Consider the following 20,515-nt stretch of genomic DNA (forward strand, 5'->3'; position numbering starts at 1 on the left):
ATTCAATAAGTAATTCAATCTCCGTGCGCTTCGTACCTGTGGCTGTGGGCCAGACTGCTGACCCGTGAGGCTCGGCTGCTTCCGCGAGGCGTCCGACCCAACACACCTTCAGCATCTTCCACGTCAAAGTCCCCGTCTCCGAGGTAGGTGCTGGCTTGCCTGCTGACAGGGAGGATCGGCACTGTTGCCGCACCAACCACGGGAGGCAATTTCATTCGCGCAAACTGCTGTTGCGCCTTGCGAAGAGATTCGACCCAGGACTGTAAACAATTAAACAAGTAACGTTAAATAAATAGGTGAAGAAATGGCTTGGTTGAGGTGTTATAAAAATGATTACCGAATGTTTCGTTCACTCAACGAGTTCCTAAATAAATTTCAGGATACGAGGTAACGGAAACAGCTGAAGAAGTAAATGTATAATAGAAAAATTGTTAGTTAATGAATACATCGACTACTGAGTGTATAAATAAATGAGTCAGCAAAACGCTCAGCGTCCCACCTTTTTATTTATTAAACTACTTTTCTGGTAACAACTGCCGCGTTTTTTGGTTACACATGTTCCCTGATATATTTCTTAGTGAAAAAAAAAAATACTAAATTAAGTTTATTTATTTAGTACAAAAATAGGACATGTAAACAAATGGTTGAAATTCGTATTTTTCCACGAAAAAAATAATTTTCTGCTAATCTACCATTAAAATCCGAATGTCTATAGAAGTTTTTTGAAATTTTTCTATTTACGGTCTTTGTTTGTCCACCAGATTGGATCTGCAATTTTGAATTTTAGAATTTCGAGTTTAGATTCGTAATCGGAGACCCCAGAAGCCTACGCATGCAAAATTTCAAGTGAATCGCATGTAAGGAAAAACGTAGGCATGAAAGCGTTATAAGAGGTGGGACATCAGCTTACCTTGGCCAATTTCGGCTCCCCAGCGCTGAGTATAAGTGCGGCACATGCTGCGCCGTAGTCGTTAAGGTAAACCAGACCCAGACTGGATGGTTCCTTGAGCTCGTTTACACGGATGCGGTCTACGACGTAGGGCTGGCGGACTATCCTGAGACCACCAGCCGCGCCTCCTCCAGACCCGCTGCTTGACGAGGTCTTTTTCGTTGAGGGTTTGCATACAAGCAGCATGTCAGTAAGCAAAAGGACTCGCACCTCCATCTAAAACAATCGGAACCGTAACATAAGACGAAATGAAAGAAAAATCCATCGCACGTTTACAATTAGCGAATCAAAGGACTTTCTAGTAACATTTCCTACTAGTTCCAAATAGCACATGGTGTGCTCAGATTTAACTTATCGGAGGCAGGCAATGAAGTCAACCGATCGAAGACTGACGAGGAAGACGCATTTGTAGCCAATAATTGTAGCTTGTCAATTGACAGTCAATAATGTACGAGTTGACTATAAATTGACTTGTGGTCATCAAGAAATAGTCAAAGCGAAGCTTTGAAATTTTTAAAATTATTAAACCGAGTTTCATGTGACATCCAATTATTGTTTTTTGACGTTGTCTTGGTCTTGGCGTTTGTGCGGACATTCGCAGACGAATGGTTGGCCGAGCTACGACTTTTGGCTAATCGACAGTCAGTGTATGTGGATTTTCTGCCAACTCAGAAGTCAAATATTTCATTTCTTGAAATTTCGACAAGTGTGCTATCCAGTGTGTAACCCGAGACAGGATACACAGGAAGCAATAACAGTGTTCATAAATCATACCTTGCTCGTGGCACCGTCCCGTAATTTGAATTCCCCTTCTCTGAGAAGGGTCCTCGGTGCATCCTTCGGGCACCCAGGCATCGGCGTAGTCATGATGTCGAGGTTGCTGTGAGCTTTGACTAATCTGTCAAGCTCCTCGTCTCGAGACTCAACGACTTCGTAAGTTTCAAGACGAGCAGCGGCGCTAGCCAGACGAGCGGTCTCCTCGCTTCGTCTGAGAGCAGCGTTTACCGAAGCAACGAATTTGTCTACGGATTTAATCTGCAACAGATAGAAACTCGTACTTCAGTCAATGATCGAGCATCGTCGTTCCCGAATCAGGGACGTCATGGCTTACCATCATCGTAAGTTCAGACCGCTGTTCCTCGTGCTCTGTATTCTTGTGGACGGCCTTCAGCAATAGAGAATATTTGGTCAGCCTTTGCATTGGCTTCACTAGAATGTCCAGCAACCTCAATCGATTGCAGTCTTTTTGCGTTTCGCACCACTGCAGGAGAACCATGAAAAGATAAGGTGATGGTCAGAGCTCGAATGACTTAATACCCTTCGAAATTTACAACGTTTACAATATTGTACGATAAAACTTGAAGATTAAACGAATGAATTGCAATGAGATTTCTTTTAGCAATGTGACATGGGTCGCTCAACGAGGTACTGATCAGACACCTGTACTAGCAAGCTGATTCCGAATAGTCTGAGACTCTCGTTCGACGCACCGACGTTTAATACTCCTACCCTCGACTATAAGGAGATGGTGAGGGAGTCCTGTACTTGCGGTATTACCTAAGCCAGCCCGTTCCACCGCAAGCCCTCACGTTCACCGAACTTTTGTACTTCGCGGTTAAAATGCCTTGCAGACTTGAGTCCCCCGCTTGTAAATTTCAACCCAGTTGTACACCGCAGCCGGTGTTATTACCACGTTATCCTGGATACCAAGGATTTTCCCGTACAATTGCCCCACGGTCCCCGATTCGCTCGTAGGTACAATTCTATTGACGTAGTCCGCGGGGGAAGGGGATGAAACGGGATGAACAGATTGGAAGGGTGGAGAAGGCACCCCAAATTCTAACTTACGCACCCATCACCCGTACTATACGTTATCTAGATAATTTCATTTAACACAATCATGTTACAAGGACATGTATTTTTTTTTTTATCTGCCATTAAACACTTTAAGGAATTGAACCCACCCTCCAAAGTAAGGCATGTTGAGGAAAGATTTGTCACTTTCACCCACAAGAATATAATATTTTTCAACCAATCCAACTGGAAAAGTTTTCTCATAACGAGAAATGAAAAATGTAATTTTGTCATTGAAAAGAAGAAACCGTTTCACTCTCTTAAAGTGTTTAGTGGTACAGAAGAAAAAAAAAAAAATACCTGTCGCTTAGTTTTTCGTCTACTACAACATTATTGCAAAAGAAATTTAATCGGAGAGATCGACCTGGGATAACTTCCTTGTTAGTCAAATTCACGGCATCTTTTATCTTACGGAAATCGCGTGAGGTGAACTGAAATTGCTTATTTCATCTCCGACTACATAAATCAACTTCAGGTTTTTAAATCCTGCTTACCACGAGATATGCCGTAAATAATTCGTTGTCGTTCAAACGGTCCCTGCAGTACTGTTGGCACCTGCTCTGCTCGGCGCAGTATCTCGAGTAGGGTGCAAAGGTCTGTTCAAAGGTCTCAAAGCCGTGAAGAAGGTCGCCGGGGTCGAGAGGCAGCCTTGTAACTCTGGCCGCGTTGACCATGGCCAGAAGATGTTCGCACCAGAAAAATCGGTTCGCGGCATAGATATCTGGAATGTTACCAAACAGCTTCGTCCTGTCGACTTCCATCAGGATACCGCAGGCCTGTAGGCTGCATAGGCAGGCCATGAAGAGCTGGAAACAAAGCAGCGCGGTCAGCAGTCAAGTTCCTCGACTTTGAGGAGGGCCGATGTCAAGTATCAAACGAGATCTTACGTCGGTCACCACCTTCAGCGTCCTGATGTAGGCGACCTCTGTCTGCGCCAACTCCCAAAGTGCGGTTTGCTGCTGCTGTTGCTTTTCTGACAGTCGGTCCGAGGCCTCCACTATGTCGCGCCAATCCTCCTCCAGGGCGTAAAGACCTGCACGAATGTCAATTTACCTCAATTTACATTTGGAGAAAGGTCGGCTTCAACTTCGGGTTCGTTTCTAATTTAGGGTCGCGCGATGTCTCCTGTTCAATACACTGCACGTCACGCTATTGTCAATTAGTCCAAATTGATGTTCGCTGATCTATAATGTCTGAGTATTTTTATACCGTGTCAACCGTCGTAAATATTTCGGTCGGATTTTTTATAATATCAATCACTCGTACTGGTGAAAGTTGTACTGGATTAAATATTACAAGTATGATGAATCAGTATTACTTGCCGTTTATTTTATATTGAATTAGAATTTTGACTGTGGTTCGTCCTCTTTCAATTGACAAAAATCTAGAAAGCGTCATTGAATTGCAGTTCCTTAATATTTTAGAAATTGAGAAGGATTAACTGTACATCAGAACGGATGGTTCTTGGTCCATTTAGAACTCGAGCCATTGAAAACCGAAGTTGAACGATCGACTCAACTTCACAAGGTTCTCATCGACTTCTACTGAAACCAATTATATTGAAGTTCGTTGAATCCGTTTGAATTCAGCACTTACCAAACGTGAACAATATTCAACTTTCGATTACCAGAATCTTCAATATATGCATACAGGATCTTAACGGGTACAACCAGTAATGGAAGATCAAATACAATTCCATCACATCGCGATCATGGAACTGTGGTATAAAGCCTTTGATTCTTTATCTCGGCAGTTGAATTGGTCGTTTTCACGCAATTACACTGTCTCAGAACAGAGTCAAGCTATTGTAACATTTTTTGACCACTTGAGTCAGACTTTACCAAACGTTTGCCACCCAGCAAGACACCATCAGCATTATGAGAATGCAGCTGACATGCTTTTCCTTGAGAAAAAACTCACATAACAAGTAGAAACGTTAAAGTGACAGCATAGGGGGAATGAAGTGATCCTCACCCTCTTCGTCAGCGTCGCGTTCGCCGACGTAGGGTAGCTGAATGTCGGTGAGTCGTGGCACCCCGTGCTTGGTGTACTCGTTGAGTTGTTCAACGAGCGACTCCATCTTGGTGCCCTTCGTGTTCGTGAAGAAGCCACTCCACCGCTGCTTGCTGGCCTTGAGACCCGCCGCCCCCGAGGACGATTTTCCGCTGGGTGTGGAACCGACGACGGCTGGATTCTCCGAGTCAACGCTCGAGTCCTCCGTAGACACGCTGAAGAATCGGCTGCTGCGGCCCCGGCAGCTCTGCTGGATTGGATTATAAAAATGGAGAAAAAATGTTGTGAGTGAGCAGTAGACAGTGGGCTGGAATAATTGTGTTTCAGGATGAGAAACTTGCTTCTTTGGAATTACTTTTCCCTTTTCACTTACAACTTGTCTGCAGATCGACCATTTCTGAGATTCATGAATTCCGAGTTTTCTATGATTGTTCGTTGGTTGGTGTCTTCTATGTAAGTATCGGTATGGATATTAGTATCTAAGGTATGCATTTTTCCAATGAAAAATCTCATATTGTTCCGTACTGTGAAATAGGATGTACGAAAAGATGCACTAGACTATTATTACTTATCTGACAATAACGCTGCCTAGATCTGGCAACTTTTCAATGTCTCATGCAGCATTTCTTCGGTAATACTGCAATCAGTTTCATGCCAGAGAAACTGGAGCTGCACATATCGCAATATTGAAATTGCTCTTCTTGGCTAACTCTGGCATTCAGACAGTTAAAATGTACGCCTCGTCTATACTCTCAGTATTCGAGCAGCTATCTTTTAAACATTTTTCAAATGCTTTCAATATGCACATAAGATTGAAAGAGTTCCAATTGTGTTGCGGGTGTGCGAATACAGTTCAATCGTTGATTTGTGCCCTGATCGAAATATTTTCTCTCCTACTTTCACTAACTTTCCACACCTTGGAAATAGGTTGGATTTTGAATATTATGACACTCGGTGTGTAAAATTGATATTTCATTTATTTAAAGACCAGTGCAATCGTTGATCTCTTCCGTTTCACAGTTCAATTTGTTCTGTCCCTGGTTAAAAGGTTCTAAAACATGTGACTTCAGTCTAGATGTTGTAGCAATGTTGCTAATGGTTGTCGAATGGGTGAAGATATTTTGACTATGATTGGCCAAAAACGTGCATGAGTAGGACGGCACGAAAATTCTATTAATTTCTAATTTCTTCTGGTTGGTTTGGGGGTGCTTGCTTCGAACTTGCGTGTCTGACCTTCTTGGTAAGGGATTGATTGTGAAAAGTCTTGTTATTGCGGAGAACATATGTTTGTAACAGAGGTTTACTTTTCTTCGAAATTTTTGGCTCCCATTATTTTAAAGGATCTTTATGCTACCTCGTCCATAAACGGAGTCCTTCGGTGAGTGTTTATTGTATTTAATATGGTGTCGTAACATGCATAAGTTTGATAAATGCTGATGGTATACAAGCCCTGTCCATGTACGTAATAAATATATGGAAATAATCCGATGACGCAACAGATTGAATTTGCTCGTGTGTATTATCTTTCTTCTATCAACAGCGAGTTATATAATATAAACTGAGGATTTTCTCCATCATCGGTTTATGCCCCATAAGAAACGAGGTTGTAGACGCGATAACGCTTGAGAATAGCGTATAATTCTGTTCTGGAATAGCGCTTTCCTCACTCCCCTCGAAGGGAAGCGAAATATTTATAAAGGAGGGATTTGAGGGGCTTTGTATGCCTTATACTCCGTGCGCACGTGAGATATTACATATTTTATTTTCACCGTTCCCGTTCGCGAAGAGAACAGCTATATACGAACACTAGAGTTTCAGCTACTTTTTATTACTCGTTTAAAACTCCACCGCCGTTTTCGAGAATAAGCATCGCCAACGTAGGAAGCCGGTAAACCTGTTACGTAATTCAACTTTGAAGTGAGTTTGGGTTTTAAAGAGGCAAGCTTGTCTCACCGTTCCAGCTTCCACAAAAATTATACCTCACATACTCTCCACACATGGCAGCCTTTCGTTATGCAGAATAACTTTCAATCCCATCAGACTTATAAACTTCGAAGCGAGAAAATTGTCTATTCAAATAAGCTCGTGAACAGCCTGACGTCTACTAGTTGTGGTCTAACTTGATAATGATTTTTCCTTCCAAGTATCGAACGCCAAGTAATAGGGATGTTATTGAATGGCACCGCGGTAACGAGTTCGTGAGCTGGATTCGATACAGGGAACATGCCAACAGGAAACTGCCGAACCCGTTCGGTAATGATTTAGAAAAATCGATTCATGGCGTTATTGACGATTGATCCACGAGGTCGGCAGCTCGTCGAAAATTCAACGGCACTGGAACTAATGTATTACCCAACCACCCTTACAGGCGGCCCTCGCATCTTGCGTGCAAAAGCTCACGTTTTAGGGGGTGACGGAACGTATCAGTTAGAGTGCGTCATTGGGATGGGAGAGAAGGAATCGCTGCGTAAGCATCAAAAGGGATTCTGGGACGTCGCGACGCAGGCTAGATCGCAGATCGAAATCTGAGCACACAAGCCACCCCGCAGAAAGCGAAACGTGATTAAAAGGCTGACCATGCGGAGGCGACTTTGGGTCGCGCTCAGCTATTCACACCGATTCTCTCTGGCAAAATCGTGACTAGCGAATAAAAGCCACCTGCCAAAAGTCGTCTTGGGTACGAATTTCAGACCGATACCATTTGACTGAAGAAAATTTCAACTATAATGCAGGAATGATGTTGAGTGTTTTGAACAGCCAATTAATCGAGTTCCTGAAAAGGAAGTTCGATAAATGAAAAAATTACAGGAGCTCATACGGACGAGAATGAGAGACGAAAGACTAGACACGATAACGGAATACCCTATAGCAACGGCTAGATCAAATTTTTTCCTCAGGTACCCTTACAGGTAATTTATGGCCTGGCCTGAGTAAATCGTAGGCTGAGTACGATAAGCGAGCTGAATATTTAGTAAACGATAGTGCAAATATCAGTTGATTTAACGAAAGACGTAAGTGCATGAACGAATATTTGTTGATCCTACATCGGTTATTCAGTATGACAGGAATGTTTACTTTTCGTACTTCAAACACGGTTTGATACAGTAGCGCATAGATCGCACAAGACCCCCCCTCCCCCAAAAAAAAAGGAAAAAAGTAAAATTCACGAAGTCAAACAAGTCTAATCGTAAAGCGCAAAAATCGGTCCACGTGTATTTGAACGTATTCTGGCCCGAATCAACCGTCGTATTTTCACCGTATGAGCATAGATACACACGCGAATTTGTGCAAACAGAAATATGTTTCAAACATACTCGATACACGCAAGTTCGTCTGTTTGGTTTCAGATTATTGATCTTAGAACAGGGTTGTTATCTCCCGTTCTTTCCAATTCTTTTTCAATGAAGAATGCGAGGTACGGACTTATCTATCCGGCGGCATGACACAAGTTTCCCCTTTCACTTTCTCATTTCAAAAGTTATGACATTCTGTTACCGCAACAGCAAAAAAAAAAAAGAAATGTTAATAAGGAAATTGACTAGTAAGAGTGGTAGCATTGATTACAATAACAACAAGCAATGGAAACTTTTTTTGCTTTCCTATCTCGAGAGCGCGCTGGGGAAAAAATTGTGTTACCAACAAACGTAGGGGAAAACTAAAAAGCTCTGTCGACCTTTGATTACTTCATCACCCAGCTCGATTCAGGTAATAATGTTTTTGCAATAGGTTGTCTCGAATAAAGGTCGCTGTATCTATCTATGGAAAATGCATTCTTTATGCTTGAGAAATTTGAATCGTTGGCCGATGGATATTTGGGACATAAGGCAGCCGCTCCGGAACTTTGGTTCAGTGTTCAAGAGGCGAATTACAGATAACTGGAAACGGGGTCTCGGTATGGAATGGAAAAAAATTGTAAGAGTACGCTTGCAGGTTATCGACTTGGCCTTCTTCGAAACACTCTTCATCACGACTTTGAGTGCACTCGTGTTTGAACGGGGTGTCTTGACGATGTCTGACCCTCGATATCACATCGCGGAGGGTGAGAATTACCGTGACGGTTATTAAACGGCGTTGTGAGTCGATCTGCGTATAGTACGTATAGTAACAATGTGTGTACTCACCCCACTCGCCTTGCGTAATGACACGTTCTGATTGCTCTTTTGAGTCGCCGGTCTCGTGCTCGTTCTATCGTCTCTGGCTGAAACAAATAAAGTCCCAGACGGTAATAACCGCTTTTTCTGTGTGGATGGATGATCGATTTCCCCCTCGCTCCTTCTTTCTCTGTGTCACTCTCCGTCCGCAGGAATGAAGGATAGGGTTACTAACATCGGCGATGTAGATTCCAATGCGAACCGAACTAAAAATAAGCCTCCATTTTTCATTCCGTATACGTATAAAAGGTGTAGTAGGTTATACCCTCGTTCAGTGATAGCGGAACACGCGAATAGTCCGCAATTTTCCTATCGATTGACGCCATTTTGTCGTGCATTTTGTGATTTTATCTCGTCCCTCGGACAGTCCCTGAGGCTTGTCCAGTTCGAAAAACATGACAATTGAAATACAGCTAGGGGTTGTAATAATCTATTCCTGGATTTCGGACATTGAGACCTACTGAATTCCTGTACAAGCAGACGAGTCGAATCGCGATGAATTCAGCGTTTTTCTCACCACGTTCATTATTCATTAGCTAGACAGCAGCGGCAGCTCGGTCGGTAACGAACCGAAATTAAAAAGTCAGCAAAATTTTCTATAACCACACGGGCTGCGCCCACGCGGAAACCGCGGCAATAACCATAATTGCCTTAACGAGGGTCGAGCCTCTGTCGCATTATAAGGTTATATTACCGCGATTCCGCAGGAGTAATTATAAAAGCCGGAACCGCATATGCGGAAATAAAACACACCAAAGGTTGGACCGGAAACGATTCGTTATTCTCCGAACGGAAAGAGACCAATAGGTCGGGCCATTACCACGAGTCCGTCGATTTATCATCATATGCTTCTGCATTCTTCGTTTTCCCATATTATTATACTTATTTCGTGATAAGAACTTAGCACGGTATTTCGCTCCCCGGGTGACCGACAATTAAGCCTCGTGATTATAGGCTGCAGGTAGGCAAGTGGCTATAATTTGTTGAACGAAATATGCGCCAGCGTCAGTTGGATTTGACGGGCTCGATCCGTTTTCCCAGTATCTGTATATTTCGAACTTGGAACTGGCGACGAGTGAGTTTCATTTTTCAACGTCAAGCCTGTATTTTTCAAGCTACCCAAACTGCCATGCTTGACATTCAATGTCAACGAAATATTCCAGCTATCAATTATAATTGCGAACATGTAATATATCGGGAGTAGGTATGCAAGGCCGGTTTCGGATAAGGATATCCATACTGATATTTACCGACATTTTAGCCAAGACACGAACCTTTTTCTACAATTCAAGCTAACCAGAGTGGGAATATTCCTCACCGTCGAAAAATTCCGAAAAAGGTTTGTTTCTTGGCTAAGTGTCGATAAATGCCGGTATGGGAATCTGTATACAGCACCGGCTTAGTATAATTACCATCAGGAATTTTTTGTGAAACACACAGAACTCCCTCAACGCCAGAAGATAGAAAACCAAAGATACAGCAGATACCCTCACGTATTTAAAATTTGAAGGCAAAAAGTTTCACAAAAGACTCTCAGCATATTAATAAGTTCGTAATATGCAGAGAGTTTATAAAGGCTTGTCAACTTCTAGGGCTTATCAATCACACAGCTGATGTAGATAAAGCATAAGGGTATGTGATCGTTTTACTCGTGCGTACGCAAGTTCAAAGCCGAGCGTATTTGTCAGGAATGTATGTAACTGAAACGGTTTGAAAGCGTAATCAGACGGTGCGTGACAAGGTTTTAACAAGTATAACAACCGGGGAGAGCTTTTATCTTCTCAAGCACACAGTAAACATTGTACTAATATAATAATAAGCGCGTTGTCGACGAGATTTCGAGTGTTTCCAGAGTGTGAGTCACGCTTTCGAGCGAAATTTGAAAGCTGTAAGTTAATACTTGCTTGCGCAGCTCGAGCAGCTCGATTCTCGGGACTAGTTTGTAATCAGGTATACCTAATACGCGAAACGTGAGACAATAGAGAACTGAGCGACGCTGAGCAAGTTAATCAGACGTTAAAGTTGATTATTAATTTTTGCGGTATTGTGTTACGCGATTCATCACGAGATTAGCGAAACTCCCGCGGCTGAAGAATATTAATTCTCATCTTACGCCGAAACGGCTAAAGGTTATCCCGGGCTGTCTGACGGATGACATGACGCAGGACATTGCAATCAATTTTTCGGTTTACCGCCGCGAAATTTTATTTCACAGCGAAGATGCGAGTTAATTGAATAATCTCGAACATAGCGGGTGTGTTTTAGCATGATTAATCGACGTCTTTCCGTTCTAAGAATTATAAGCGACGTATAAAATCTCTCTTTGAAACGAATTCCTGTCATTTTTTCCAGGCAATTTGCCCGCTGTGCTAATTTGATTTAAAAATTCGAAATTGGACGACAGTATTGAATTACACGAGTTTATTAGACGAGATGAAAGTGCAGTTTAGGAAAAATTCTGTTTACGCGAAATAATTACACGGGAATTAGAACGAATCGTGACTGGCTGTAGGAACTGCAGAGGAAAAACGGTAATGTCCAATTACCCCGAAACGAGAAATTCGTTTAAAATGTCACGGTGGTGAAAAATATCCTCGGGGTTACTTTATTCGCGTAAGCATGGACAGACGAGAATGTTCAACAATTATTTTACACTCGTTCCTTTTGTCGCTGCTGATTAAGCATTTTTGCAGAATAAAAAAAAAATCTCTCGCCGCCGTACGGCGACCTCAAAACCATTAATCCAGAATATTTATAGAGACATCAAACTTGAAAAGCCTGCGGAATTAACGTTCAACCTCAACCTGTGAGAAGCGACGTTTGACAAATTCCGACCACCACCTGATTATGCTCCAGAAGACTGTTTCAATATTGTTAAAATATTACCGCGAGACACGCAACCCTTCCAAGTGTCATAAAACTGTGGCTTCATTTTCTTGTGTATAAGGTACTTCAGAACCGTTTGTGTCATTCTCAACGAAGTTAATACTGAAATTAAGCAACAAAACTCTGACATCCGAGGATTCAATCACGGTAAAGGATGGACTAGATCCACGTACTAAAGAGACCGATCAATTCATCACGATTTAGTATAATTTCATTTGAACCAGTGTTCAAAGCGTTTCCTGGCATTTATGAGTCGATCAACAATAAAAGGTTCCGTACCTTCGAAATGACAAGATCTAACTGATGATAGATCGTGAGCCTGAATTTGGAGGTTGAATGAAATCTCCGCAAGCACTTGATGAATTATCGTGCAAAGTGATCGAGAGGCTTCTTTGAGTTGTCGGTAATTTCCTCCTCTCAGACGACAATGAGAAATGATTTGAATTTCGATGGTTACAATAATACGGAAATTCAGAATAATTTCTCTAGGGAGGCGTAGAGTAAAAATGACGGCAATAACATCTGGAAAGATTAAAAATACCAGCTCGTTCCACAAGGGCAATTATCACTCGAGCTAAAGCCCGAGCTTTAATTCCGACGAGAAAAACGAAGGGAATCGGAACGATGGCGAAACGGGTCAAGGATTGGGGGAATGGAGGATGATAGACATCTCTACATTGGTCGCTGAAATGTCCAGTCACGAGGGCGGGCCTGGGCTGCATGAAATTCATCAAAATCTACTTAACTCCCTGGCCATCAGCGGCTCGCTGCGAGGGTAAGCCGATATCAGGTGGAGGGTGAAACATGACTAATGCAGAGAAACACGATGAGCCAGAGTTTTCATTCCGGATAAACCGCTAGCGCAGGACGACATCAAATCCGGATGCTTGTCAAGCGAGGATGGATCCCTTCCTTCTCAGCAGAATCCGCGATGTTAGCTTGTGTATCGCACAAGCGTTGGCAATTTCATTATACGGATGGTTTTCGTCCAGCCCACCTCCATATCCGGTGTCCCATCGCAGCATCCTTCGATCGTCCCTTTGTCCCTTGACGTGAATACTGAGGTGGGTCTAATCATTACTAATGCAAATCTCTGCGGACGATCAGCTCGTTTACACTCGGCTGCCTGTCGGACTGGAGTATCGAGTGATACGCGAAGTCATTACATCTTGTGTTGACAGAGGACTGTTTCTTATTTAAAATTTCCCGGAAGGGAAATGACTATTAAACTGACCAACTTCCTCCCGATTCAAATTGGTCTTGAACGCTTTTGGTTATCCTTCAACGTGTCAAAGACTTTCAGAGAAATTCTGCGATCGTTGTGTTACTCATACCCTGAACTGCAAGGGAGGTCGTTCATTGCCGATTGGATTCTCGATCCGTAAATTGTGCCTTTGAAACGGCAAGTTAGCGCTTTATCATCTGCTGCATTGTGAATTTGAAATCGTCGATAATTCACGGAGTTAAACCCATCCATGCGATATGTTTCGGAAGTTGTATTACGAATATGAAGGCTAATCTTAGACTCGGACATGAGTTACAACAACTTATTTCAGGACAAGAGATAAATGATCATCCAGTCTTATTGTATATATTGTATAATGTGAATTGTGAGATTTGAGCTGAGGACTGGAACTCATTGGGAAGAAAGGAATTAAGGATCAGTGAACCGGGGTTCATGGGATCTAGAAGTGACAGAGAAGGACATCTCCTGATGGTCTAAGCGACGAATATTGACTGTAATTCGGAGACTTACCGGTGATGCGAAGATGCCTTCCACCCATGCAGGAACTCTCGGTGGTAAGAACTGGCAGAGGAGTGTTGAGGGAGTCCAAGAAAACGTCGACGCGCCCCAAGTCAATGCCTCGACGTTCACAGGCCCCGCTCAGAGCCTCCCTGAAATTAGTCAGAGAACAAAGGGAGCTTATTAAGAGTGATATAATTCGGCACCTCGAGTCGAATCAAAGGAAGGAAAGAGGAAAAGAAATTTACGGGGGCGTTGAGGCGGACGAGTTGCTCGGGGATTTAGAGTCCGCGAGGTCTTAGTTATACCTACTCTGGGCTTGGATTTCAATTTACATTGCATCTTCAATACGTGTTTCGGCGGCCAAAAATTCCCGAGACATTGCGACAAGATATGGCGACATCGACACGCGCGCTGCGAGGCGAAACCAATTGCCGGAATTAATTAAATTGAACGGCTGTTTGCGGTCCTGACGCAATATTCTTGGGCTCCAACCGTTCAGGGACGGGTTTCTCACACTCCTGTCACCGGACAAAGAGCTCTTCGTAATTGCTCGCCCAGTTCCCTTATTATAGATGCAACGCGTTTCACGTGTCACGGAAAATTCTAATCATGTTAATTCGACAGCACGGCTGGAAAAAAAAGTAAAATTTTAATAATTCTATTCCAAGTATATACTATAATCAAGTAATGGTAAAATTGTTTGCCAACGACGATATTCTTGCCCGGTTATTGTTGGAGAGAAATATATGAGTTAACAAATTAACCGCACGAACAAGAGAATAACTAACTTATAATTCCTCGCGGTATGTCAATTAGGCTTCCTCGGTTTCGAGTTGGAATAAACTTTGTAGGAGTGGTAAAAATTGATTATACTTAATTGGATTGTCCGAATTAATGAGACCACGTCTAAATTCAATTTCAGCGTATAAACAGCCATCGATCAAATGAATCGCACGGTTACTATGTAAGCATGTTTGTGGTATTTCGGGTCGAATTAGTTAGAATTTAGTTAGACTTAAGGACGACCTGGTTGAATTCTTGTGAAAATGAGTGGTCGAGATCCCGGAATGCCGTAACAATTCCCAACTCCCACTGCAGCGAGTCGTTGATGGTGAAATACACACGGGGGTGGTTCGCAATTAACGTTAAATATGCTGCCTCCTCGCTAATTCATTATAATACATCCCGTTGTTGAAATTTCATAATTATTACAAATGGTTCTACGATGATTATTCGCTGGTCGAGCTCGCGATTATAATTCATTATACGTTCCTGGCTTTCGTGGGCCGTTTCGCTTCTCCGGAACACAATGGCAGTGATCAATTGCAGTTTACAATCGGCCTCAAGTGTCACTCGGTAGGTACGTGAAACCGTCTTCCTGCCTTGTATTAGTATTATAACTCTAATTTTGGGGCGGCTTTCTGTCGCCGATTAACGAGCTACGCTAACGGTAAAACAGGCCTTGCCCCGGGACGAAATAAATGTAGGAACCGCCCAATTCCCAGCCGGCAAGAACAAACGGGCAATGCAATTGTCGGGAAATTACATCCGCGAATCAACCGAATGGCTAATCAATTGTGTATATTACCCTCGATTGAATTACGCCCCCAAGGGAGTACGGCGATAAAACTGCACGCGTTATGTCTCAGTTTCGCGAAGGTTTTCGGGAAGGAAGGAATCTGCCTTTTCACTTTATATTTTAGTTGTTTTTTCGCGAAAAGGAAGGAATCTGCCTTTTCACTTCATATTTTAGTTGTTTTTTTGGGAAAAGGAAGGAATCTGCCATGTCACTTGAGATTTCAGTTTTCTTTTCTTTTTTTTAATTATTCACAGTCAATTTCCCGGCCGATAATTATTAAAAAAATTTAGCAGAGCAAAAATTCAGATGAAAAGGATCTGTCTGACAAATCGGATAAATAGAAGAACATAAATGATACATAATTGTCAAAAGCGTGCTTGAAATGAGATAATTGTGACGAACAACAGTTCAGTGGCAGAGATTTTGCCCCGAACATTCACCCTCGACCCCGCAAATTAGCGCAAAAATTCTTGCCCGCAGGTGAAATTTTCCCGTCGGCAAATACGCAAACTCGTATAATGTTTGCGCAAATATACAAACAGGCGTTATCACCTCGAGCTTTGCTTCCCCGATATACCGAGTATATACATACGTACATATTCATATATGTATAAACGTGGGTGGCGAATTAAGCGGAGGTCAAATTTGCGGTATGAAATTGTATAGTCACGTGGCGTCTTTGAGCTTTTTTAGCTTCTTTACACCGCAGACTGGCGCCAGTCGTTTAAAATCAACTAGGAAAGATAAAAAATAATCGATTTTCAATTTTCAATTAAATCTATTACTTTTTCCCCGATTAATCGAGAATAATCGATTATTTTTCAAACACGATTAATTGACTCGTCGTGTTAGATTATCTTTTTGGCCTCGATTAATCGATGCATCGATTATTCTTATTAGTGGCCATCGCTAAAATCAACCCCACCATTTTAATAAGGGTTCGATTAGTCTTGCACGAAATTGTATCCGTATTTTATTAATTCACGAAGAACAAGTTAAATCGACGGTCAGTCTTTCCCTGATTTGCAACATGTACAGTAAATTGCATAAGAGTCTTAAGCTTCCGTCTAACTTGTTTTCGGTTTGAAACAAAATGCGAGTTCACTTCTATACGAATTATGTGACAATGACTGGTGATGCAGCTGACGAGACGTGAGAAAACGGGATACGCTGTTACGTAATTCGTATAGAATAGAAGTCGCATTTTGTTTCGGGCCGAAAACAAGTTAGCCGGAAGATTAAGGGACTTATACGTTTAACCACACTTGCGATTGTGGCGTTAGAAGCTTGTAGGGTCGTAATTTCGAGGAATCAGAATTTTTCGACTCTCAAATCCGATTTTCCCGCGATATTTTACCAATCGCATATCAAACTAATCGAGTAATCGAAAAAACAATAGATTAAAACACCAATTTATCGAAGTGTTATAGGACTAATCGATCAATCGCAAAGCTCTGTGTAAAAGAGTCTCTAACTGCACAATCCATAAACGCGTTTAACGATCGTTTACACTCGTGAATTATACGTCTATATGGTTAATATAATATTATTGTCACCGGGATCGAGTTTCCCCTCATCAAGTTTCTATTAGGTATATGTACGTATAGTCAATATGTTATGCCCACCTATAAAGGGTTCGACGAACCATGTCGAATGGTTCCCAAATATATTACCGAGCCTCTACCCTGCCCGTGTTATCCAATACTGGCGTAATCGCAATATTCTTTGTTGGGGTGTATTGACACTGCGTTATCGTCATTATGCCGTAACGACGCCATAACTCACCGGCCCTGCTCGTTAAAATTGGTGACCAAAAATTGATCACATTTTTTGTGGGCGATAAGCTGGGAACGTGTTTCGGGGCTGAACAACAAAGCGCGCCAAACTCGTGAGCCGCGCTATTTAATTTATCGATATTCGTACGTGCGTGCCAAACCACGTTATTGAAAAAGTTTCGGAAAGTGAACGATCCGGTACATAGTTAGATACTTTGTCATAGTTTTCTAACGAGTATAATTCAACTACGTCAATCATGTCATCGGCGATATTTTTTTTTATTTCGGTAAGTATAACAATTACGGTGTTGTTTTTTTTTTTTTTTTTTTATAAAGAAAGGTGAAAACCTAATTGCTTGTGTTCACAGTTATTATTATACTGACATTCTCTGTATTATTGAATGATTGGTGTTATTGCATCTGCGCGTTGTACGTATTATATACAAGAATAACAGATATGATTTATGCAGAACGATGGTGGGATAAAATGAATATCAAAACAGCGTAAGTAATTAGAGATGAAGGAAGAAATTAGCCGTAAAGTGTAGGCTAAGTTAATGAATAAATAACTGTAAATGCAGAAATGTAAATTGAAATCTTCATTTCGTCGTGAAATTATTCACCGTGCGGACAAAAAATTCGTCTGGACGATAATCGCCATTGGTATAATATTAATGTTCGATGCAGATATCTCAGGTATTATCGCAAAATAAGTGACATTTTCTTGTGAGAAAATGTTTCTAGATTTTGGGGAAAAATTAGCCGAGAACTACGGGATTGAATTAGGCGGATCGATGCTGTTTGAGATGCTCAGAAATTGTAGAAGCATTCGTTTCGTTGCACGCATATACAGAGTGAATTTCTAACGACAGCATCTTTCGTCGTCTGCTAAAATGTTATGTTTGTCAGGTTGACCAACTGTTTCTAACCTCAAAAATTTTGACAGATGCGAGTTGAGCACAAATGTCACCGAGAACTGTAAAATTTTTGAGGTTAGAGACCGTTGGTCAGCCTGGCAAACAGCTGCGCTCGGATTTTAGCGCGTGCGCCTTAAATTTTAGCAGACGACAGAGGATGCAGTGGTTAGGAATTCACTCTGTATATATTGTACGCAATTTTCTCTTGGGTGGAAATACGGCTGGGTTCGCTTATCGAATCGTTCTTCCGCATTAGCCAGCGCGTAATAAATCAAGCCGGCTTATATTTGCTGAGATTTCGTTTCGGTTCGAAAAATGCGTCCGTCTCGGAGAATGTTCCCTGACAGGAACGTCGATAGCGTTCAATCCCTGTGGGGGGAAAAAAAATCCCCTTCCGTCGACACGAAGTACCAGCTTTCGCGTTCGAAAATCTCGGCAGTGGCCGTGGAACAAAGCTAACATCGCTCTTTTACAAACAAAAGCCACGTATAACCGTTTTCCCTCCGACAATGGAAAACGGTAATCGCGGTAATTGCGACACCTTTCCAAAGGCGGCACCAGCAAACCACCAATCTTACAACTGAAGCCGAATTTTCCGCCGCGGCATTGCCAAAAATCGATTTTGCGGATCTGCGGGAGGGGTGCCGATTTTTTCGTACTGCGAATAAAACATCTTAAGAAATTAATCGAACAACATTCTTGATGTTTTTTCCGCGATGATATTACAGCTTTTTACACGTAATATTCCATTAATATTATACGTAGAAATGAATTTCAAACTTGACCTTATTTCCTGGGTCACAATTTAACGTAGAAACGGTACGTTCAGTTATGAAGAAACCGATTAAGGTGGTACATGAGAAGAGTTTGGCAAATTAGAAAGCGATAGAATCAAAGTTTGAAAATAAAACTCTCAATCAATTGATATTAATATCATTAGAAGAATCTGTTCTCATCGTTAATATACATAAGAAGGAGAAATTAAAAATCGCATCTTAAAATGCAGCTATTTAGTAATAATTTTTATTTTTAAATCGTTTAATTATTATTTTATTTCTTTTATTCCAAAGTCACGTTGTTTTTTGGATTTTGAGGTATTACAGCTCATTTTGTTCGTAATTAGATTCTCTACAGATCACTTAAATTGAATTTCGTAAAGCATTATTTGTCTTCCAATAAAGCATAAGTTTGATAATCACACTGACCTGTAGTGATTTTGCACACAAAGTTTTTGCGATGAACTAAAATATTGACTAAAAATACAGTCGGGCGACTTGTAAGGTTCGTACTTACGTAAAAATAATCCTTGATCGAAATCGGACAAATGATGAGCGATCATGACATTAAAACAGATGAACAATAATGCAATTCTTCATGTAAATATGCGTTTTTTGACATTCTTTTATATTGAGAATCCTTGATTAAGAAAAGATTCTTTTAATAAAATCCAGCTCAATTATCTAGAGATTCACTTCGTGAACTTTGATTTTATCGTTCTCTAATTTGCCTAATTATTCCACTAGACTGTACCCACCTCCGAAACGTAAAGAGAGTCAAGTTTTCATAGATTAACTCGGAAAAGTTTGAAAGTTGAGGTCGTAAACGAATTATACAATTAAAGAAGCTGGTCGATAGGTCATATATATATGCTCATAAAGTTTGTTATCATTAGTCCAATTATTGGCACTCACACCTTCAACCGCTCACGAATGGCGGGGCTTGAGAAAGTCAACCCCGCGTGAGAAGAATGTCTGCAATTTTTCTCGGCGAGGCGTATTTTCCGCAAAATCGTATCATTCACCACTCAAACGGCAATTGGGAAAGAGTCCTTCGGCTCTCATTCCGTCTTTTATCTTCTAATTTTTCCTCCTTTTTCAGTAATTCCGAACTGCTTAACCTCATCTCCGCCGGCATATTTCGCGTCAAGCAGGCCAATCTTCTTGGGGTATAATAAAGCTCTACACACGCCTGTAGAGGGTGTCCCGTAATTTAGGGACAACAAGTCCTTTATACGCATAGTAATGTTGTGGATGAAAAATGAGGGCAGCAAAGTATAAGTGAAATTTCTCTATCGCGTACATTGACCAAGTTGCGGATGCGACGAAGCTTTCTACTTTATAAACCATTTAGGGGATAATTTTTCCTAACCCCCGGTAGACTCGATATTAGAAAATTGGGTGTTTTTGAGCTCATTCATTACGAATTTGAATTAGAAATTTGAAAATTCGAAGCGACGCAACCAGTATGACGGACTAAAATGTAGAAAAAGTTTTTGAACCTGGATAAAACTTCATTATCGGAGATTTCTGAAATTGATAATTACGAATGTGAAGATAAAATTGATAAAGTCAGAGCGGCTAACTTGTTGGATTCGCTGTTTTGAATCGCTGAATAGCGAGTTCAAGCGCCTAATCAGCGCTCTGGACCTTCATCTACCAAATTTTATCAAAATCGAGTATGATTGTTTGAATCTTAGACTGCTAAATTGCATCCACCATTTTGAAATCTCATATTTCGAGTTAATATTCGCAATCAACGAACTAAAACGAATTAAAATTTTCAAATTTCGAAGAAATCGTAAATGAGGAAAAAATCTATACCCCAAATGTGTTCAAGTAAACAGGTTATGTAGGTGTGGTAAATT

The 20,515-nt window shown here is 41.4% G+C and overlaps 1 protein-coding gene across 8 annotated transcripts in view; it reads right to left on the reverse strand.

The window, feature by feature from the left end:
- Nucleotides 1-20,515, reverse strand: part of LOC124217630 (pleckstrin homology domain-containing family G member 5) — a 168,235-nt gene that overhangs the window by 3,573 nt on the left and 144,147 nt on the right. For 7 of the 8 annotated variants that reach the window (XR_006882868.2, XR_006882870.2, XR_006882872.2 and 4 more), the window contains 9 exons: nucleotides 13,610-13,749; nucleotides 8,938-9,014; nucleotides 4,778-5,066; nucleotides 3,691-3,836; nucleotides 3,298-3,609; nucleotides 2,061-2,210; nucleotides 1,724-1,984; nucleotides 911-1,165; nucleotides 37-260 (listed from right to left, as the gene is read on the reverse strand). Coding sequence is in view for 1 of the 8 variants with exons in the window: in XM_046623514.2 (XP_046479470.1) it covers nucleotides 37-260; nucleotides 911-1,165; nucleotides 1,724-1,984; nucleotides 2,061-2,210; nucleotides 3,298-3,609; nucleotides 3,691-3,836; nucleotides 4,778-5,066; nucleotides 8,938-9,014; nucleotides 13,610-13,749 (1,854 nt within the window). In the remaining 7 variants the exon portion in view is untranslated. The remainder of the gene's footprint in view (nucleotides 1-36; nucleotides 261-910; nucleotides 1,166-1,723; nucleotides 1,985-2,060; nucleotides 2,211-3,297; nucleotides 3,610-3,690; nucleotides 3,837-4,777; nucleotides 5,067-8,937; nucleotides 9,015-13,609; nucleotides 13,750-20,515) is intronic. The other variant, XR_006882871.2, reaches the window with a different exon arrangement.

The sequence above is a fragment of the Neodiprion pinetum genome, chromosome 4, assembly GCF_021155775.2.
Source record: "Neodiprion pinetum isolate iyNeoPine1 chromosome 4, iyNeoPine1.2, whole genome shotgun sequence".
Classification (NCBI taxonomy): domain Eukaryota; kingdom Metazoa; phylum Arthropoda; class Insecta; order Hymenoptera; family Diprionidae; genus Neodiprion; species Neodiprion pinetum.